General features: G+C 37.0%; 1 protein-coding gene across 6 annotated transcripts in view; it reads right to left on the bottom strand.

The window, feature by feature from the left end:
- Positions 1-21,243, bottom strand: part of OSBPL9 (oxysterol binding protein like 9) — a 191,071-nt gene that overhangs the window by 147,646 nt on the left and 22,182 nt on the right. For all 6 annotated transcript variants that reach the window (XM_042951287.1, XM_042951291.1, XM_042951288.1 and 3 more), the window contains exon 2: positions 978-1,028. In XM_042951287.1, the coding sequence (XP_042807221.1) occupies positions 978-1,028 (51 nt within the window). The remainder of the gene's footprint in view (positions 1-977; positions 1,029-21,243) is intronic.

Here is a 21,243-nt window from a genome sequence, read left to right as displayed (position 1 = left end):
GAAAAAAAAGAATTTGGTTTCTTTAGTTATTTCCCATTTCTGCCAATTAGCTACTGCTAATAAAGACAATATGTTTACCAAATATATTCACATCTTCAAAAGTAAACATGCAGAAAAAAGATGGCAGAGAGAAAGCAACAGGAGTCTGAGGAAGAAAAGACTACTAGAAGCTGATTTACCCAGTTATGATAAAGGTAGGCTCATCTTTAGATGTAATGGAGTACTAGAAATTATATCCCCAACCAAGTACTCTTTCTTGCCTTTAGCAATTTGGATAATGATGGAAACTCCAGTAAGGTAGCCACTAGCCATATGGGGTTACTGGGCACCTGATATGCAGCTAGTCTGAACTGAGATATGCCATATGTGTAAAGGACACACTAGATTTTGAAGACTTAATATGAAAAAAAAATGTAAAACATCTCATTAATAATTTTTATTGATTACATGTTGAAATAATAACATTCTGGATATACTGGCCCAAACAAAATATATTATTAAAATTAACTTCACCTATTTGTTTTTCCTTTTTAGATGTGGCTACAACAAAATTTTAAGTTATATATATGGCTCACATTATATTTCTACTAGATGTCACTGCTACTTAGACCCTTATTAAATAGTGTTGAATAGGTAAAAAAAAAAAAAAAAACAACTATAAGTGGGGATTTTCAGAGTTATTTCTACTCTTTGCTCTACTACCAATACTACAATTCATTTAATTTCTTGTCTCTGACTATAAAAATAGAGGTTAAAGAAAAAAAAAAATCAGTTGCTGCATTAGTCATGAATACAACATTAAATCAATGACCAAAAAACTGAGTTCTACTCCTGGTTCTGGCACTCATTTTTTTCTCTCGGAGCTTTAGTTGCCTGTCCCAACAATTAGTGAGAAAACTAAACTAAATTTAACTTCCATGATCCATCAAATTTTTTTTTCATCAAAATTGGTTTCCATAAAATGAAAAAATACTCACTCTGAGTCTCACACATCCTCTGCGAGAGCCTCTCATCATTTTGTCCTTGGACTAAAAGAAAAACAAAAACATCCAATGAATAAAAGATTAATAGACTGTTTATAGAATCATCTGGGGATAAAGAGAAAAAAATTATAGTAGTAATATCCCTCCCTTCTCCCTATTCCCCTGCAACCCCCAAAATCATTAAGGATAGGAATTAGTTTCAAATGAATATGTTTTAAAGTGGCAGTGAGGATGCTGGTGCACCATTGGTAGAAATGTAAACTGGTGCACCCACTATAGAAAACAGTATTGGAGGTTCCTCAAAAAACTAAAAATACAAATACCATACGATCCAGTAATCCCACTTCTGGGTATTTATCCAAAGAAAACAAAAACACTGATTTGAAAGATACATGCACCCCTATGTTTACGGCATTATGTACAACTCCCAAGAAATTGAAGCAGCCTAAGTATGTATCAATAGATGAATAGGTAAAGAAGATATAGTGTGTGTGTGTGTGTGTGCGTGTACGTGCGCACACACACGCACACACATACGCACACACAGTGGCGTATTACTCAGTCATAACAAAGAATGAAATCTTGCCATTTGTGACAACGTGGGTTGGCCTATGGGGTATTATGCTAAGTGAAATAAGTCAGACAGAGAAAGATAAATACCATACAACTTCATCTATACGTAAAATATAAAAAAATACAAACAGAAACAGACTCATAAATACAGAGAACTAGTGGTTGCCACAGGGGAAGAGGTAGGGGGATGGGCAAAATAGGTGAAAAGGATTAAGAGGTATAAACTTCCAGTTATAAAGTAAGTAAATCATGGGGATGAAAAGCACAGCATAGAGAACATAGTCAGTAATGTCATAATAACTTTGTATGGTGACAGATGGTAACTATACTTGCAGTAAGCAGTGAGTAATGTATATAAATGTTGAATCACTATGTTGTACACCTGAAACTAATATAATATTGAATGCCAACTATAAAAAAATAAAATGAAAACCTTTTATAGTCTATACAAATAAACCTAACCATAGAACTTTATGTGTGCCTTTAATGTAGCATATATTACACTATAATTTTCATTCCTCCTCATGCCCCTTGACTCTCACTCAGTGTTTCTCATATTTTAATGACTTTGAGAAACACCTAGAAGGCTAAGAATCACCCAAAGGTTTAAGATTCACTCCCAGATGATACCTCAGGCAGATAGAGGACCACATTTTGAGAAACACTGCTTTATCTCTTTTCAATTCCCCAAATGATTCACATTTGGGCATATCTCAAATTTGCCTCTGAGATATCTCATCCAGTGTTCCTCAGTTTGGAATATACTTGACCCTGATTTTCTGCCTTTCTGTCACTCATCAAGCACTTTTCCTTACCTCTGATTTGGATTCCTATCCTGGTTCTCAGAGTCTCCCGTATATTTCCCTGTCATCGCATGCACCCTGTGCTATAATGGCTAGTTTACTTGTCTAAGTCACCCACAAGACTGCATATTCCTTAGAACAGTAGGAATTGTATCTGATTTATGCTCCAGAACAGTGTCTGCCACACATTAGATGCTCAAAAAATATTTACTAATGAAATACTGCTTACCTTTTAAGTCTCCCTTACTAGACTGAGCTGAGCAAAGGCTATATTCTGCATAATAAGCCTTGTGTTGATATTCAGTAAATATTCCTAAAATTAAATTTAGTCATGAGCAATAAAGTGAAACCTCAAATAATCAAAGTTTTAAGAAGATTTAACACCTCCACAACTGAAATTTTTCTGTACTCCCCTATGCAAGAGAGAAGTAAAACAAGACAATATCATAAAACTATGTTTTAAAGAAAACTGTTCCACTTTAAGCCACAGATGCCCCACATCCAATGTACTGAGCCACAGGCAAACTTCCAGCTATAAGATGACTATAAAGGATTTAACATACAACATGGTTACTATAGTTAACAATACTATATTGCATACTTAAAAGTTACTAATAAAGCAGATCTTAAAAGTCCTCACCCCCCCGCCACACACACACAAAGGTTAACTATGTGAGGTGATAGATAATGTTAACTAACCTTACTGTAGTTATCATTTTGCAATATATACATATATCAAATCATCACACTGTACACCTTAAACTTATACAATATTATAGTCAATTATATCTCAATAAAGCTGGAAAAAATAAATATTTCTTGGGGATATCTGCATGTCTGTACATAAAGATCTGCTTTATCCCTTTCATTGCCAACAGTACTTTCTATGAACATAACCTATTTTTTCATTGATTCTAAACTTATGAATGTAACAATATCACAATGATAAATCAAAGTTGACTCTCTTCAAAAAAAAAAGTACTGAGCCATAGGAATTCACGTTCAAAAATGATTATTAAAGTATAGAAGACAGTCTTCTTTTATTCTACTTAAAATACAAGAAAGACTCATATATTTTATTAAAAAAAAAATTCAATACCAGGCACAGGTGTAAGAGTTCTTTGCTAATAATACAGTTAGCAAAAACACAGTTAACAAAAACATTCCCTAAACAAAAACCTTTACCATACCCTAGACTTATTTTCAAAAGTGTCAAGACAAACACAAAAATAATAATTAGGTTTGAAAATACTCAGTGAGAAATAGAATACAACTCAAGGTAAGAACCAACACATTCATCCTCAATTACTCTCCCACTTTAAAAAATATGATTATAGTAAACAGGAAAAGAGTAAGACAGGCCCCAATGATGGTATCACCATTAGGGTTATGAATTAGTAAACACTGAAAGAAATAAGTGAAAATAATTAAAACAAATGTAACTAGAAACAATCAGACAAATCCAGAATGTGAAACATCCTACAAAATAATTGGCCTAGACTCTTTAAAAATGTCCAAAAAAGGGGAACCTGGGTGTCTCAGCTGGTTAAGCGTCTAACTTTGGCTGAGGTCATGATCTCACGGTTTGTGGGTTTGAGCCCCACATCAGGATCTCTGTTGTCAGCACAGAGCCTGCTTCGGATCCTCTGTCCCCTCTCTCTCTGCCCCTCCTTCCCTCCCTCCCTCCTTTCCTCTCTCTCCCTCTCTCAAAAATAAACATTAAAAATAAATAAAAACTTAAAATGTCCAAAAAAAAAAAAAAAAAGACTAGCATGTAAATAATTGCAATACAATAAAAAATAAATTACATGAATACAGGCACAAAGTGATGTGAGCTACAGAAGCCTCCCTGCCATGAAAAAAGATTAGGGAAGGCAATACTGAAGGTTTCAGGTTTCAATCTGGGACTTAAAAAAAAAAAAAAAAAAAAGATTCTAATAAAAAGAGAGGAGAGGTAGAAAGAAAAAGGCATTCCAATCCAAGGAAACAACACCAGCAAAGGCACAGTTACAGAAAACTCTACACACAAACTATTCATAAGAGAGTAGACTTACAGACCCAAGCACAGAGTGCAGAGGAACGGGGAAAAAGACAAGACTGAAAAAGAGATATTCCCCAATATTCATCCATTCTCCTCTTCTTCCTTTCAGTAATAAAACCTTCCACCCCAAGTTTTAACTGAACACATGGCTTTCCTGTTGGATATTACACTTCCAGCCTCCCTTTCAGGTAGATACAGGCTATTTATCTATATAATGTCCAGTGGGCTATGAATGGAAGCAATGTCTGTAACACATAATGCCTTTATTTTTACGTGTGAGAGAAAAAGCAAGCATGAGTGGGTTAGGGGCAGAAGGAGAGAGAATACCAAGTAAGCTCCATGGCCAGTGCAGAGCCCCATGGGAAGCTCGATCTTAGGACAGTGACCTGAGGTGAAGTAAGAGTCAGATGCTTAGGGGCGCCTGGGTGGCTCAGTCGGTTGAGCGTCCGACTTTGGCTCAGGTCATGATCTCATGGCTCATGAGTTCGAGCCCCACGTCGGGCTCTGTGCTGACAGCTCAGAGCCCAGAGCCCAGAGCCTGCTTCTGCTCCTGTCTCCCTCTCTCTCTGCCTCTCCTCCACTCAACACTCTGTCTCTCTCTCTCTCAAAAATAAATAAACATTAAAAAAAAAAAAAAAAAAAAAAAAGAGTCAGACGCTTAACCAATTGAGCCAGCCAGGTGCCCCTACATTGTGGTTTTAAAAGAAAACTGCTTACAGGGCTCCTGGCTGGCTCAGTCAGAATAGCATGTGACTCTTGATCTTGGGGTCATGAGTTTGAGCTCATGTTGGGTGTAGAGGTTACTAAAAAAATAAATAAATAAACTTTAAAAAAAAAAAAAAGAAAGAAAGAAATGCTTAAAAACCCATTTTTCTCAAGCGCACACGGAACATTCTCCAGGACAGACCACATGGTAGGCCATAAAACAAGCCTCAATAAATTTAAAAGGATGGAAACAATACAAAGCATGTTCTTTGATCATGATGTGTTAAAAGCAGAGCTCAATAACATTGGGAAATTCACAACTATGTGGAAATTAAATGATACTCTTCTAAATAATGAATGGGTCAAAGAAAAAAATCAGAAGGGAAATTAGAAAATATTTGCGATGTGAAATGAAAACAACATACCAATACTTATAGGAGATAGTGAAAGCAGTTCTTAGTGAGAAATTTATAACTGTAAAAGTCTACATTAAAAAAGAAAGATCTGAAATCAAGAACCTAACTTTTTACCTTAAGTAATAACACAAAGTAGAGCAAATAAATCTAAAGCAAGCAGAAGAAAGGAAATAATAAAGGTCACAGCAGAAATAAATGAAATTAGAAAATAGAAAAACCACAGAGAAAAATCAATGAAACCAAACACTGGTTCCTTGAAAAGATCAACAAAATGGGACAATTTAGCTTTACTAACCAAGAAAAAAAGAGGATTAACATTACTAAAATCAGGAATAAAAGAGGAGACATTACTGACAACCTTACAGAAACAAAAAGGAGTCTGACTAAAGAAGACAAAAAAATCTGAATAGACCTATATAACAAGAGATTGAACTAGTAATCAAAACACTTATCACAAAGAAAAGCCTTAGGCCCAGGTGGCTTCACTGAAAAATTCTATCAAATGTTTAAGGAACTAACAACCTTTCATACCCTTCCAAAATTTCAGAATGAACACTTTCCAACTTTTTCTATGAGTCTAGTGTTATTCTGATACCAAAACCAGACAAAGCTGTCACAAAAAAAGACCAACACCTACTGTGAATAAAGATGCAAAAATCCTTAGCCAAAATACTAGCAAACCAATCCCAGCAACATGCAAAAAGGATTATACAGCAAAATTATTATGGTCTAAATTTGTGTCTCCACCCCTCAAATTCATATGTTGAAATCCTAACCCACATGATGATGGTATCAGGAAGTAGAACCTTTGGAATAGCCCTCATGAATGGAATTAGTGCCCTTATTTTTTAAAAAAAAGCCTAGAAGAGCTCCCTTGCCCTTCCACAATGTGAGGTTACAGTGAAAAACAATGGTCATCTAAGAAGCAGGTCCTCATCAGACATTGAATCTACCACTGCCTTGATCTTGGACTTCCCGGCCTCCAGAACTGTGAGAAAAAATTTCTGTTGTTTATAATCTAACCAGTTCATGGTATTTTTGTTGTAGCAACCCAAACATACTAAGACAGTGACCAAGTGGGATTCATTCCAGGAATGCAAGGTTGGGTCAACATATAAAAATCATAATATGCTGTATTAATAAAATAAAGAACAAAAGTCACATGATCATCTCAAAAACAGGAAAACCACTTGACAAAATCCAACATTCTTTCATGATAAAACCACTCAACACTCTAGGAATGGAAAGTTACTTCTTCAACTTCATAAAGGGCACCTATGAAAACCCACAGCTAATGTAATAATTACTGGTAATGGACTAAAAGCTTTACACCTAAGAACAGGAACAAGACAAGGATGTCCTCTCTCATCACTTCTATTCAACACTGTACTGCAGGTTCTAGCTGGGAAAATTAGATAAGAAAAAGAAATAAAAGACATCCAGATTGGTAAGGAAGAAATGAAACTATTGGAAGGTGACAGAACCTATATACAGAAAATCCTAAGAAATCCACCAAAAAACTATTGGAGATAATAAATGAGTTCAGCAAATTTTCAGACCACAAGACCAATATATAAAAACCAATTGTGTTTCTATACTCTTGGAATAAAATATCTAAAAATGAAAAACAAACAAACAAACAATTCCAGGTGTGCCTGGGTGGCTCAGTAGGTTAAGCATCTGACTTCAGCTCAGTTCATGATCTCACAGTTTGTGAGTTTGAGTCCCTGCATCAGGCTTTTCACTGACAGAGCAGAGCCTGCCTTGGATCCTCTGTCTCCCTCTCTCTCTGCCCCTCTTCCACTCATATGCCCTCTCTCTCTCTCTCTCTCTCTCTCTCTCTCTCAAAAAATAAACATTTTAAAAATCCATTTATAATATCAAAAAGAATTAAAATACTTAGTAACAAATTTAATTTTTAGAAATACAAGGCTTATACAATAAAAACTACAAAGTATCGTTGAGAGAAATTAAAGACCTAAATAAATGGAAAGACATCTCATGTTCAAGGAATGGAAGACTTAAAATTGTTACAATGGCAATACTCCCCAGATTGACATAATTCCTATGTGACAGATTTCACATAATCCCTTATCAAAATCCCAGCTGTCTTTTTTGCAGAAATTGATAAACTGATCCCAGAATAGCCAAAACAATCTTCAACAAAACAACAACAAAGTTGGAGAACTCATACTTCTCAATCTCAGAGCAATAAAAAACTAGAGTAACAAAGACAGTAATTAGAACAATGAAATAGAATTGAAAGTGTAGAAATAAACTCACACAGCTATGGTCAACTGATTTTTGACAAGGATGCCAAGATCATCTAATGGGGGAAAGAACAATTTTTCTAACAAAGAATACTGAGACAAATGGATATACCCCTATGCAAAAGAATAAAGATGGACCCCTACCCTATACCGTATAAAACCATTATACTTATTAATAATAAGCTAAAACTATGAAACTTTTAGAAGAAAACATAGGTATAATTCTTTGTGACCTTGGATTACACAATGGTTTCTTAGTTATGACACCAAAGACACAAGCAACAAAAGAAAAACAAATTGAACATCAAACTTAAAAAAACACTTATGTGGGGTGCCTGGGTGGCTCAGTCTCAGTTAAGTGTCTGACTTTTGCTCAGGTCATGATCTCACAGTTTGTGAGTTCAAGCCCCGCCTTGGGCTCTGTGCTGACAGCTCAAAGCCTGAAGCCTGCTTCGGATTCTGTGTCTCCCTCTCTCTCTCTGCCCCTCCTCTGCTCACATTCTGTTTCTCTCTCTCTCTCAAAAATAAACATTAAACAAAAATTAAAAATAAAAACACTCATGCTTTTCAAAGGACACTATCAAGAAAGTGAAAAAACAAACCACAAAGTGGAAGAAAATATTTACAAATCATACATCTGGTAAGGAACTAGTATCTAGAATATATAAAAAACTTAAAATTCAACAATAAAGATAACCCAACTTAAAAATGAGTAAAGGGGGCGGCACCTGGGTGGCTCAGTCGGTAAAGCATCCAACTTCAGCTCAGGTTGTGATCTTGCGGTTTGTGAGTTCGAGCCCTGTGAGGGGCTCTGTACTGACAGCTCAGAGCCTGGAATCTGCTTCAGATTCTGTATCTCCTCCTCTGTCTGTCCCTCCCATGCTCATGCTCTCTCAATAATAAATAAACGTTAAAAAAAAAATGTGTTTTTTTTTAAATGAGTAAAGGATTTGGATACTTCTCCTAAGAAAACCAAACTAACAAAATAATCTCAGCTGGTGATAAGCTAAGAAAATAAGGCAGGGTAATAATCAGAAAGCTGTTGTGGGAAAGTGGGGTTCTACTTTAACGCAGATTGTTTGGGAAGACTGTTAGAGGGTTCATATCTACACTGAGATTTAAATGAGAAAAGCCATTCAAGTGAAGAATCTGGGGGAAAGTTTCAGGCAGAAGGAAGAGCAGGAAAGGATTCATTAGTAGGCTTGCTCTCCCATTCTCAGCAAGGGCTATTTCAAATTGTCTCCATTCTCCCACCACACACTCTCCCTCAGCACATTTCCACTTGGCTTTCTCACAGGCATTTCAAACCCAACATGTCTGAAACCAACTCACGATTTTCTTTCTCAAATCCTATCTCTCATCCATCCAAAGTCCACCGCCCTACTTCTGTCTCCTAAAAATCTCTCAAATGCTTCTGTTTAATATCATCTCCACTGTAACCGCCCTAATTGAGACCTCCATAATCCATCCCCTATGCTGTATCACCTTCTAACTCCTCTCTCTTTATCTACTCTTCCTCTGCTCTAATCTTTCTCCATACAGTAGCCAGAGGAATCTTTTCAAAATATAAATCTGGGCAGGTCACTACCCTGATTAAAACCAAAATAAACAAGAGGCACTTGGGTGGCTCAGTCGGTTAAGCCTCTGACTCTTGATTTTAGGTCAGGTCATGATCTCATAGTTCCTGGGCTCAAGCCCCACATTGGGCTCCATGCTGACAGTGTGGAGTCTGCTTGGGATTCTCTCTCACCTTCTTTCTCTGGCCCTCCCCAACTCACTGTGCACTCTCTCTCTCTCTCTCAAGATAAATAATAAATAAACTTAAAAAAATAAACAAAATAAACAAAATAAATAAGAAAAAAATATTTCAAGGCTCTACACTGCTCTTAAGATAAAATCCAAATTTCGTAACTTATCCTCCTACAGAGACTGTTTGCCCTGGCCCCAGCCTACCTCTAAAGTCTCCATCATCCCTGCACCCCAGCCACACTGACCTTTCATTACCTGAACCAGCCAAGTGCCTTCCTGCCTTAGGACTTTTATATAGACTGTTCCCATTGCCTGAAGTGCTTTCACTGATCTAGTTTCACTTCATTAACTGGATAATTCCTATTCATCCCTCAGTTCCCTAAGAAGGCAACCTTTACCTGAAGACCTAGACTAGATTACATAATATTCTCACATAATATTCTTATTTTCCTTCATAGTACTGTGGAGAAAAAACTTCCCTGGATTTCTCAGTGTCGCTGTAAAAAGCCCAAGAGTTTGCCAACATTTCCACCTGCCTTATGAAGTCAGGGATTTGTTGTTTTCCCCATCTGAAAGAATAATAAAACTTCTTCTATTTCCCATAGACAGTTAAAAGGTCAAAGCCTGGAGTAGGTCCCTAGGCTGAGCCCCCAAGGCACCAGGAAGAGGGTACCAAGTATCTCCCTAGGTATTTACATGAAAGAAAGAAAGAAAGAAAGAAAGAAAGAAAGAAAGAAAGAAAGAAAGAAAATGAAGCCTCAGAACTGAAAAAGGTCTCTAGTCTGTAAAAACAGAGACCCACAAGGCTATCTGGCTCCAGGAAAGATTTTACTTGTATACCAAGTTAGATATGCAAGTAAAGGGCTGAAGTTAGGATTTAGGCTTCTTACCTTTCGAAGGCAATCTTTTCAGGAGGGCAGAGGGACAGTTGCCTCTTTACCCTTCAAAAGTAGAGAAAACTCATTTTTCCTCATCTCTCACATACATCTACTTGGCTATATGTGTAGGACAATTGATGTGGCTCTTATGACACTGCCCTAGGGGTAAGGGCTTGGACTAGGGCAGAAGGAAGCCAATACTCTTATGCTTATGAAATCTGTCTCTCACCCAGAATACCTCATGTGTGTGCAATCAGGATAAAATTAATAAAAAGGAATATTAAAAATATACCAAATATGTAAATAATAATTAACTGAAATTACTTATTTGAAGTTCATCATCCCTGTTAGCCTATAAATTCTAAGAGAATAATCTAATAATACAGTAAAGATTCAAAAACATTTGTTGAATGATAGGAAGGCTGTACATACATGCAGACAGCCATTTTAAGTTTCAATAAATAAAGCCTGTAACCATATATATTATGTCTTAACAGCAAGTACTCTGAAGCTTCTATTATTATTTTGGTTACATTGTTGAGCAAACTAAAATAAAGCTGTTAAATTAGCTGCCGTAGTACAAATTAAATTTCACAGCTTTTAGTCTGTTACTAAGTCTGTTAAGCCTGCCTCAAAGGAAAAGAACCTCTGTCCTTTATGCTACCATCTTCATATCTGCTTGACACTTAGATATTTATCTTGGCATTGACTGCTGCTCCCAGGAAGTCAAGGAACAAAGCCTAACCCCCACCTGTTTTGATAACAAAACAGTCAGGGATATATAATCAGCACATTCATAATAAGCCCCTGCTAAGAGGAAATCTAGGCTATGGTTAAGCAACCAAAAGAAGGTGACTGCAGAATAAAGGACCTTGTAGGGAAAATTACTAAATTAACAAAACCAGAAACAGTTCTCCTTCTCTCACAGAAGTAAGTTTCTTAAAGGGTCACATAGGTGTATCAGAAAGAATTTACACTGCCAAAATTAAATGCACAAACTATTTGAGAATATAACTTGTTTAGGTAGGCTCACTTAATGAGAAGGACACCTGTATCCACAGCGATATTTATCATCTCTTTCACTCCAAACCCACTAACAACCACCACTACTCATCCCCCACACACTCTCCCAATGACCACTTTAGGGAAAATGACAAAAGCCCAGCAGACTAATGAAAAATACATATTATGTTATCTTCCTCCTAGTTAAAAACAAATGGACTTCACTTTACATATAAATCACACTATGTGATTATAATTTCAGCAGTTCATCAGGAAGTTATCAATGAAGACTCCATTAACTGTTAAATAGAAAATAATGTAATTTCAACCTCAAGTTGCTTTTTTTTTTTTTTTTTGAGAGAGAGGGCACAAGTGAGCGAGGGCACAGGGGTGGGGGTGGGGAGTGAGAGAGAGAAGCAGGGCTAACCCAAAGCGGGGCTCGTGCTCACCAGAGTGAGCTCACCCGAAGCATGGCTCAAGCTCACCCACCATGGAACTCAAACTCCCAAACCATGAAATCATGACCAGAGCTGAAGTCAAATGCTTAGCAACTGAACCATCCAGGCACCCTCACGTTGCTTTAAAATGCTTTGTGGACAGGTCAATAATCACTGAGGGATGCTACTCAATTTTATTTTTAAATAAACCTTCTGATCTATCAGCCTGCAGGGGGAAAGGAAAGCTTTTCTTTCATCTGAGAATTACAGAATCTTGCAAAAATTGTTATAAAACATGGGATCTGAAATTAGTTGTGAAATGAGTATTAGGAAACAAACAAAAAGTCCCAAAATCAGAGTGGTGTGACAATAATGACCTGCATTCTCAATTCTTAACTTACAGAGTTGTCTGTCTGTTCTGTCCATTTCTTAAATCCTTAGGAAAAGGTTATTCTGAGGACACTGAGAATTATGAGCTGAATGTCAAGTCTTAAATCAGCTTAATGTACAATTGCTTCTCAAAAAGAGGTTAACACAATCTAGCAGAGCCTCTTAATTGTTACACACGAGATATATTTTATTACTTTATCTGAACTTCAGTGTACCACATAAAAAACATCTTCTGAAAGGATGGCTACATATATTTCAAAGTAATTTAAATTAAGAACAGCTCAAAATAGTCTCCAGTTAGGCTTCTAAGGTTATAGACACATGAAATCATTATTAAAATGTAAAAAATTCAGGGGTGCCTCGGTGGCTCAATTGGTTAAGCGTCAACTCGGTTCATTATCTCCTGGCTCATGAGTTCGAGCCCCACATCGGGCTCTGTGCTAACAGCTCAGAGCCTGGAATGTGCTTCAGATTCTGTGTCTCCCTCTCTTCCTGCCCCTCCTCCACTCACACTCTGCCTCTCACTCCTTCAAAATAAATAAACATTTTTAAAAAATTAAAAAATAAAGAATAAAACATACAAAATTTGTGGCACCTGAGTGGCTCAGTTGGTTGAACACCCGACTTAGGCTCAAGTCATGATCTTGCAGTTCATGAGTTCAAGCCCAGAGTAAGGCTCTGTGCTGACAGCTTGGAGCCTGGAGCCTGCTTCAGATTCTGTGTCTCCTTCTCTCTCTGACCCTCCCCCCCACCCCCCGCCACAATCTCAAAAAAACATTAAAAAAAATTTTTTTAATAATAAAATGTACAAAATTATTTCAATCTCTCAATCATATATGTGCTTTTTAAAAAAGAAAAGGAAGTACTATTTCTAGGAAAAAATTACATTAAGTAAGCATACCCAGAGATATATAATTTACATTACCCTATAAACAGTACAGTTTAATGATATACCATGGGCTGTAGAGTGAAAGAGATAAGATTTTGAATTTCTGCCCTGCCAACTTGATAGAAGTGTGACTCTGGGCTAAGCGGCAAGTTCCCTAAGCTATTGTTTTCATAGGATCATTACAAGTACTGAGTTAAAACAAATCACTTAGCATAACATCTGGCACAAGATTCATGACCCTTCCTTGCTTCTACCTTAAATATTGCAGGAGATGCACAATCATTTCCTCTGAGCCTAAGCTAACCCTGTGTCCTTTAGACCATACTTTCAGGCATTTCTCCTAGCATCAGCTCAGTCCCCTCTATACACGCTACACACACACACACACACACACACACACACCTGCTTTAGTAATAATACATAGCCCCTACAAAAATAAGCAACTAAACAAAGCATAATGTTTTCCTCCTTCATTCTCACACACTTCCTTTGTGGATTCTTTCCCACTCCAGCTTCTATACTCAGGTACAATTTATTATATTCTATTCAATTTATGGCTATTGCTAGTTCACTAGTTATTATAATTGTTACATCTCATTTTCTTGCCAAACAGTGGGTTTGATTATCATTGTATTACTATTATTCCCACCCTATCTTACAGAACTTAATCGATGCCTAGAACCTAGAAGGTATGAGATAAATGTCTGCTAAGTGAATAGCCCCAGCTTCCTCTCCCTGGCATGCCACTCATTCAACAAACATAATTCACTCAAAATAGGCCCATTCATTCCCAATTTAGTATTCAACAATTCTGAGTAAAACAGGTGAAACTTTTTCCCCATTTCTAATGCCTTTACATCTCTTTTTAAAAAATTTTTTAATGTTTATTTTTTGAGACAGAGAGAGACAGAGACAGAGCACAAGCAAGGGAGGGGCAGACAGGGAGACAGAGAATCTGGAGAAGGCTCCAGGCTCCAAGCTGTCAGCACAGAGCCTGACACAGGGCTCAAACCCACGAACGGTGAGATCATGATCTGGGCAGAAGTCGGATGCTTAACCCATTAAACCACCCAGGCGCCCCCTTTACATCTCTTTTAAACAAATTTTTTACAATTATACTTAAAAATACTACCATAAAACAACTAAAGAGCAATACAAATTTCTAACGTTAGGTAAGCACTAAATCAAAGTACCAAAGTAACCACTTAGTTATATCTTCATTATAACTAGTTAACTGTACCTCCAACAGGACTATAAAGATTAGTTCAGCATATTCCAGCATACACTAACTCAAAAGTATCTTAAGTTTATGAATTAACTAACTCACAAAATCTAATTTGGTGTTGGTACATACTGCCACCAATGAAAACTTGTTTAATTGGAAATATAACTATGGATTTACTCTGCTTCACAAAGCAACTGAGCCTGGAAAAGTTTTACACGAACACATTCAAAATTCAGAGGGGGTTGGGGCACCTGGGTGGCTCAGTCAGTTGAGCGTCCAACTTCGGCTCAGGTCACGATCTCACAGTTCGACCCTGTATTGGGCTCTGTGCTGACAGCTCAGAGCCTGCAGCCTGTTTTGAATTCTGTGTCTCCCTCTCTCTCTGCCCCTCCCTTGCTCACTCTCTGTCTCTCAAAAATAAATAAATGTTAAAAAAAAATTCACAGGGGGTTTGCCATTTAAACTAATTCTACAATCCTTTTATAAAGCAAAAAATGCCTCCCCAAACTTGTTATATAAAGACAGTTAAATTCTGGGGTGCCTGCTGTTGGTGGGAATGCAAATTGGTGCAGCCGCTCTGGAAAGCAGTGTGGAGGTTCCTCAGAAAATTAAAAATTGACCTACCCTATGACCCAGCAATAGCACTGCTAGGAATTTACCCAAGGGATACAGGAGTACTGATGCATAGGGGCACTTGTACCCCAATGTTTATAGCAGCGCTCTCAACAATAGCCAAATGATGGCAAGAGCCTAAGTGTCCATCAACTGATGAGTGGATAAAGAAATTGTGGTTTATATACACAATGGAATACTACGTGGCAATGAGAAAGAATGAAATATGGCCTTTTGTAGCAACATGGATGGAACTGGAGAGTGTGATGCTAAGTGAAATAAGCCATACAGAGAAAGACAGATACCATATGGTTTCACTCTTATGTGGATCCTGAGAAACTTAACAGAGACCCATGGGGGAGGGGAAGGAAAAAAAAAAAAAAAGAGGTTTGAGTGGGAGAGAGCCAAAGCATAAGAGACTGTTAAAAACTGAGAACAAACTGAGGGTTGATGGGGGGTGGGAGGGAGGGGAGGGTGGGTGATGGGTATTGAGGAGGGCACCTTTTGGGATGAGCACTGGGTGTTGTATGGAAACCAATTTGACAATAAATTTCATATATTGAAAAATAAATAAATAAATAAATAAATAAATAAATAAATAAATTAATTAATTCTGGGGTGCCTGGGTAGCTCAGTCAGTTAAGTGTTTGACTTCAGCTCAGGTCATGATCTTGCAGTTCATGAGCTCAAGCCTAAGCTAACCCTGTGCACATCAGGCCATCTGTTCTGATGATGCAGAACCTGCTTGGGATTCTCTCTCTCCTCTCTCTCTGTGGCTCCCCTGCTTGTGCTTTCTCTCTGTCTCTTTTTCTCTCTGATAAATAAACTTAAAAAAAATTAAAGACACTTAAATTCTTATTTGAATGTTAATTTTACTTTGCTCGAAATAAATTAAATCTGTATTAAAAAGATCAAGTAACACAACTATATGGTCAACTAATCTTTGACAAAACATGAAAGAATATCCAATGGAAAAAAAAAGTCCCTTCCACAAACGGTTAGGAAAACTGGACAGCAACATGCAGAAGAATGAAACTGGACCACTTTCTTATACCATATGCAAAAACAAATTCAAAATGGATTAAAGACCTAAATGCGAGCCAGGAAACGATTGAAATCCTAGAGAACACAAGCAACAACCACTTTGACCTCGGCTGGAGCAGTTTCATATTAGACACGTTACTGAAGGCAAGGGAAACAAAAGGAAAAATGAACTATGGGACTTCATCAAGATAAAAAGATTCTACATAGAGAAGGAAACAATCAACAAAACTGAGAGGCAACCAACGGAATGGGAAAAGAAATTTGCAAACAACATATCTGATAAAGGGTTAGTATCCAAAATCTATAAAGAACTTAACAAACTCAACACCCAAAAGACAAATAACCCAGTGAAGAAAAGGACAGAAGACATGAAGAGACATCTTTCCAAAGAAGACATCCAGATGGCTAACAGACATATGAAAAGATGTTCAACATCACTCATCATCACGGAAATACAAATGAAAACCACAATGAGATATCACCTCACACCTGTCAGAATGGCTAAAATTAACAGCACAAGTAACAACAGGTGTTGGTGAGGATGCCAAGAAAGGGAACCCTCTTGCACTGCTGATGGGAATGCAAACTGGTGCAGCCACTCTGGAGAACAGTATGGCAGTTCCTCAAAAAGGGAAAAACAGAACTACCCTGTGACCTAGCAATTGCTCTGCTATTTACCCAAAGGATACAAAAATACAGATTCAAAGGGGTACATGCACCCTGATGTTTAAAGCAGCATTGTCAACAACAGCCAAACTGTGGAAAGAGCCTAAATGTCCACTGACTGGTGAATAAAGAAGATGTGGTATATATACAATGGAATATTACCCAGCCATCAAAAAGAGTGAAATCTTGCCATTTGCAACAATGTGGATGGAGCTAAAGTGTATTATGCTAAAAGAAATAAGTCAATCAGAGAAAGACAAATACCATATGATTTCACTGAAATGTAGAATTTAAGAAACAAAACAGATAAACATATGGGAAGGGGGGAAGAAGAGAGAGGGAAACAAACCAACAAGAGACTCTTAAATAGAACAAACTGAGGGTTCATGGAGGGAGGTGGATAGGTGATGTTAGATGAGTGATGAGTATTAAGGAGGGCACTTGTTATAACGAGCACTGGGTACTCTATGTAAATGAAGAATCACTGAATTCTACTCCTGAAACCAATATTGCACTGTATGTTAACTAGAATTTAAATTAAAAAACATAAGACATCCAGATGGCCAAATGACACATGAAAAAATGCTCAGCATCACTCATCATCAGGGAAATACAAATTAAAACCACAATGAGGTACCACCTCAAACCAGTCAGAATGCCTAACATTAACAACTCAGGCAACAACAGATGTTGGCAAGGATGTGGTGAAAGAGGATCTCTTTTGCACTGTTGGTGGGAATGCAAACTAGTGCAGCCACTCTGGAAAATGGTATGAGGTTCCGCAAAAAAATTAAAAATAGAACTACCCAATGACCCAGCAATTGCACTACTAGGTATTTATCCAAGGGATACAGGTGTGACGTTTCAAAGGGGCACATGCACCCCAATGTTTACAGCAGTGTTATCAACAATAGCCAAAGTATGGAAAGAGCCCAGATGTCCATCTACAGATGAATGGATAAAGAAGATGTGATATATATATACAATGGAGTATTACCCAGCAATCAAAAAGAATGAAATCTTACCATTTGCAACTACGTGGATGGAACTAGAGGGTATTATGCCTAGCAAAATTAGTCAGAGAAAGACAAATATCATATGACTTCATTCATTCATTCATACAAGGAATTTAAGATACAAAACAGATGAACATAAGGGAAGCAAAATTAATATAAAAACAGGGACAGGGACAAAACGTAAGAGACTCTTAAATATAGAGAACAGAGGGTTGTTGGAGGGGTTGTGGGAAAGGAATGGGCTAAATGGGTAAGGGGCATTAAGGAATCTACTCTTGAAATCATTGTTGCACTATATGCTAACTTGGATGTAAATTTAAAACTTAATTAATTAATTAAATTAAAATTAAAAAAATAAAAACACAAACTCAAAAAAATAAATTTTGAAAAGTAAAATAAAAATAAAAAGATCAAGTAAGAGTCTCATCTAACATGCTCTGATGCTCTCATATCTAAAAGTAAGGTCTCCTGGGGCACCTGGGTGACTTAGTCAGTTAAGCGTACAACATCAGCTCAGGTCATGATTTCACGGTTTGTGAGCTTGAGCCCTGCATCGGGCTCTCTGCTGTCAGCCCAGAGCCTACTTTAGATCCTCTGTGTTGCTCTCTGCCCCTCCCCCAATGGTTCTCTCCCTCAAAAGTAAGTAAATAAACTTAAAAAAAAAATTGGCATCCCATACAGCTTGCTTTCAGAGAGTATATGCACTAACACACTAACCAGAAAGCCTAAGAATACAGTCTCCTTAACAGTTATATTTCTTGTTATGAATAAATTGGAATACTAGTTTATATAACAGTAAACACAATGTATAGTTAGCGAATATATGTCAAACACTGTCATAAACTTTAGCTTTTTGTTAACATTTACTGAGCACTTCTATGCCAGACACTATGCTAGTGTTTTAAGCACAATTTTATTTAATTCTCACATCAGTCTTATAAATTCTTTTTATTATATCCATTTTATAATTGAGGAAGCAAAGGTTCAGAAAAGTAACTTCCCATGGACTCATGAACAACACATGGGAGATACAGGATTCATATCCAAGTTTAACTCCAAAGGCCATGAATTTCTACCAGTTACTATAAATCTGGTTAAGTCCTCCTTCAAAGATTTTCTGAAGGCTGATTGTCAAATCAGCAATCGTGAATTCAGTAGTATAAATGTCACCCTATAAAGCCTCACAGCAGTACCTCAGTAGGTGTACCCCTGCCTTCTGAACTACCTCTGGCCTATAAACCCTAGGTCACTAGATAATAAATTCAGGTCCACATCCCTTATCTGAGAACTCTGTTCATACATGTTTTGAAATTCACTATTTTAGAAAAATAATACAGTATCCATATAGTACATACACTGTGTCATACCTGAACTGGGATCTAGGGTATCAAGCATTTAATTAATTTCACAATCAGGCATATTAATATTTCTGTAGTACAACATATATTTACACTAACTATGATAAAGACCATAAATACCCACACAGTTCAAGACAGGCTTTACTTCCAAATGAGAATATAATAAATTTAGGGAAAAAACTTTTGGAATTCAAAGATTAAGAAATTTCAAGGGCAGCTGGGCAGCTCAGTCACTGGGGCATCTTGACTCTTGATTTCAGCTCTGGTCATGATCTCACTGCCATGAAACTGAGCATCATGTCAGGCTCCATGCTGAGTGTGACGCCTGCTTGAGATTCTCTCCATCCCATTCCCTCTCACTCTGCCCCTCCCCCACTCATGATCTCAGTCTCTCTCTCTCTCTCTCTCTCTCAAAAAATTTTTAATAAATAAATATGAAATTTCAAAATTGCAGTAAAGGATTGTGGGCTTATATTTTGATCTAATGACCTATTACATTGTGAAGTCCCAGGTCTTTCACTATTTCTTAAAAAAGATCATTTTATCTTCAAGTCAGAATTTTAAGCCAACAGATCAGTGAAAAGAATGACTTTCACAAGGTTTAATTAAGCACAGCTATGATGACTTGCAGTTGTCACATTCTTTCTAAATACTAAATATAGCCTAAATTCTGTAAATTAAATTATGTTAATATATGTAGACCTCAAGGTAAATTTTCTATTTTTGCTTTGTTTCTCAAATACTGCCCAAAATACTAAATAATAATTGTTATTTCACAAAAAAATGATTGAAGAAATAATGGAGACATGCATGTTAAACTCCAGGTGGTTTGTGTTGTATATTAGTACAGTGCAGTGATAATCCATTATTATCATTCAACTTCACTTCTGTAACAAAACTTTTCTAGGAATGTTTTTCCTCATTTGGCAAAGACCAAGTCAGGGCCCAAGATAATAAGGTCATGAAAAGACAAGCAGTAAGAAGAACATTACAAAAATTTGAAGATAGGAGAATTTGTACAACATACAAAATAATTAGCATCAACAAGAGTCAGAACCACAGACTTTTGTAGTCTTTGTCCTAATTCTAAGACTCATCCTCAGGCCCCAATTTAGAATGGAGCTATACTCCAAAAGCTCCTGTTCAAATGGAGACTGGGACTAAGAACAAATATTTGTAAAGAAACTGGTAAAAATAGTTCCCAAGAATTCCAGAGGTATGGCTAAGGGCTTAAGAAATTTTCAAGGACTTTGGGGCGCCTCGGTGACTCAGTGGGTTAAGACTCTTCATTTCAGCTCAGGTCATGATTTCACGGTTCATGGGTCTAGCCCCGCACTGGGGTCTGTGCTGACAGCATGGAGCCTGCTTGGAATTCTCTCTCTCCCTCTCTCTCTCTGCCCCTCCCCACTTCACAAAATAAATATATTTTTTTAATGCTTTAAAAAAAAAAAGAAAGAAATTTTCAAGTGTTTTTTCCTCCCTAAGGAAAAAAAAACAAAAAACCTCAAGGCCACCTGGCTATATGCATAGGTGAAAACATCCCTCATGACCTTCTAAAATGAGACCACTTAGACTGAATGTTTGTGTGTTACCATATATGGGAGACAAAGAAGTAAAAAATATATAAAAAACTAAGCCACATGGCATTTGGGGCTCAGTTCTTCAGGTATGAACCCAAGTGAGTGGTGCTGGCAGGAATACAGTTTCTTCCTGGAAAGAAAAGCCTCAGTGTCATGTCTCTCTGTGCAAGAATCTTGCTACACAAGGACTTGACAAGTTAATGATCTACAATAAACATATTTTACTTTCATAATCAGGGGAAAAAAACTTTTTAGAAAAGCAATGTAAAAGCCCTCATTCTTTGTCAGGTCTAATTTTACTTCAAAATTGGGTTTCTTAAAAAGGAAAAAAAAAAAAAAAAAACAAAAGGAAGAAGGCAGAAGAGTGAACATGCAAGCACAAAATGGTGGGTTTGTCATGCAGGATGTCACCTATCAGAAATTTACACTTAACTCCTCTTTGAATTGTAGGTGACTACAATTTCAAAGTGGAATTATCTTTAAGAATTTGCCACTACCTTTCTATTCTCATCCTGTGAATATAAAATATTCATCACTCAACAAATTCTAAAACTTAGTATCTGCTCCCTACTCCCTTCTCCTCATCTAGTAGGCTTTTAGTGAACT

The sequence above is a fragment of the Panthera leo genome, chromosome C1 (genome assembly GCF_018350215.1).
Source record: "Panthera leo isolate Ple1 chromosome C1, P.leo_Ple1_pat1.1, whole genome shotgun sequence".
NCBI classification, from domain to species: domain Eukaryota; kingdom Metazoa; phylum Chordata; class Mammalia; order Carnivora; family Felidae; genus Panthera; species Panthera leo.
Note: the sequence above shows the minus strand (reverse complement) of the source record. Positions and strands in the feature narration are given on the sequence as shown.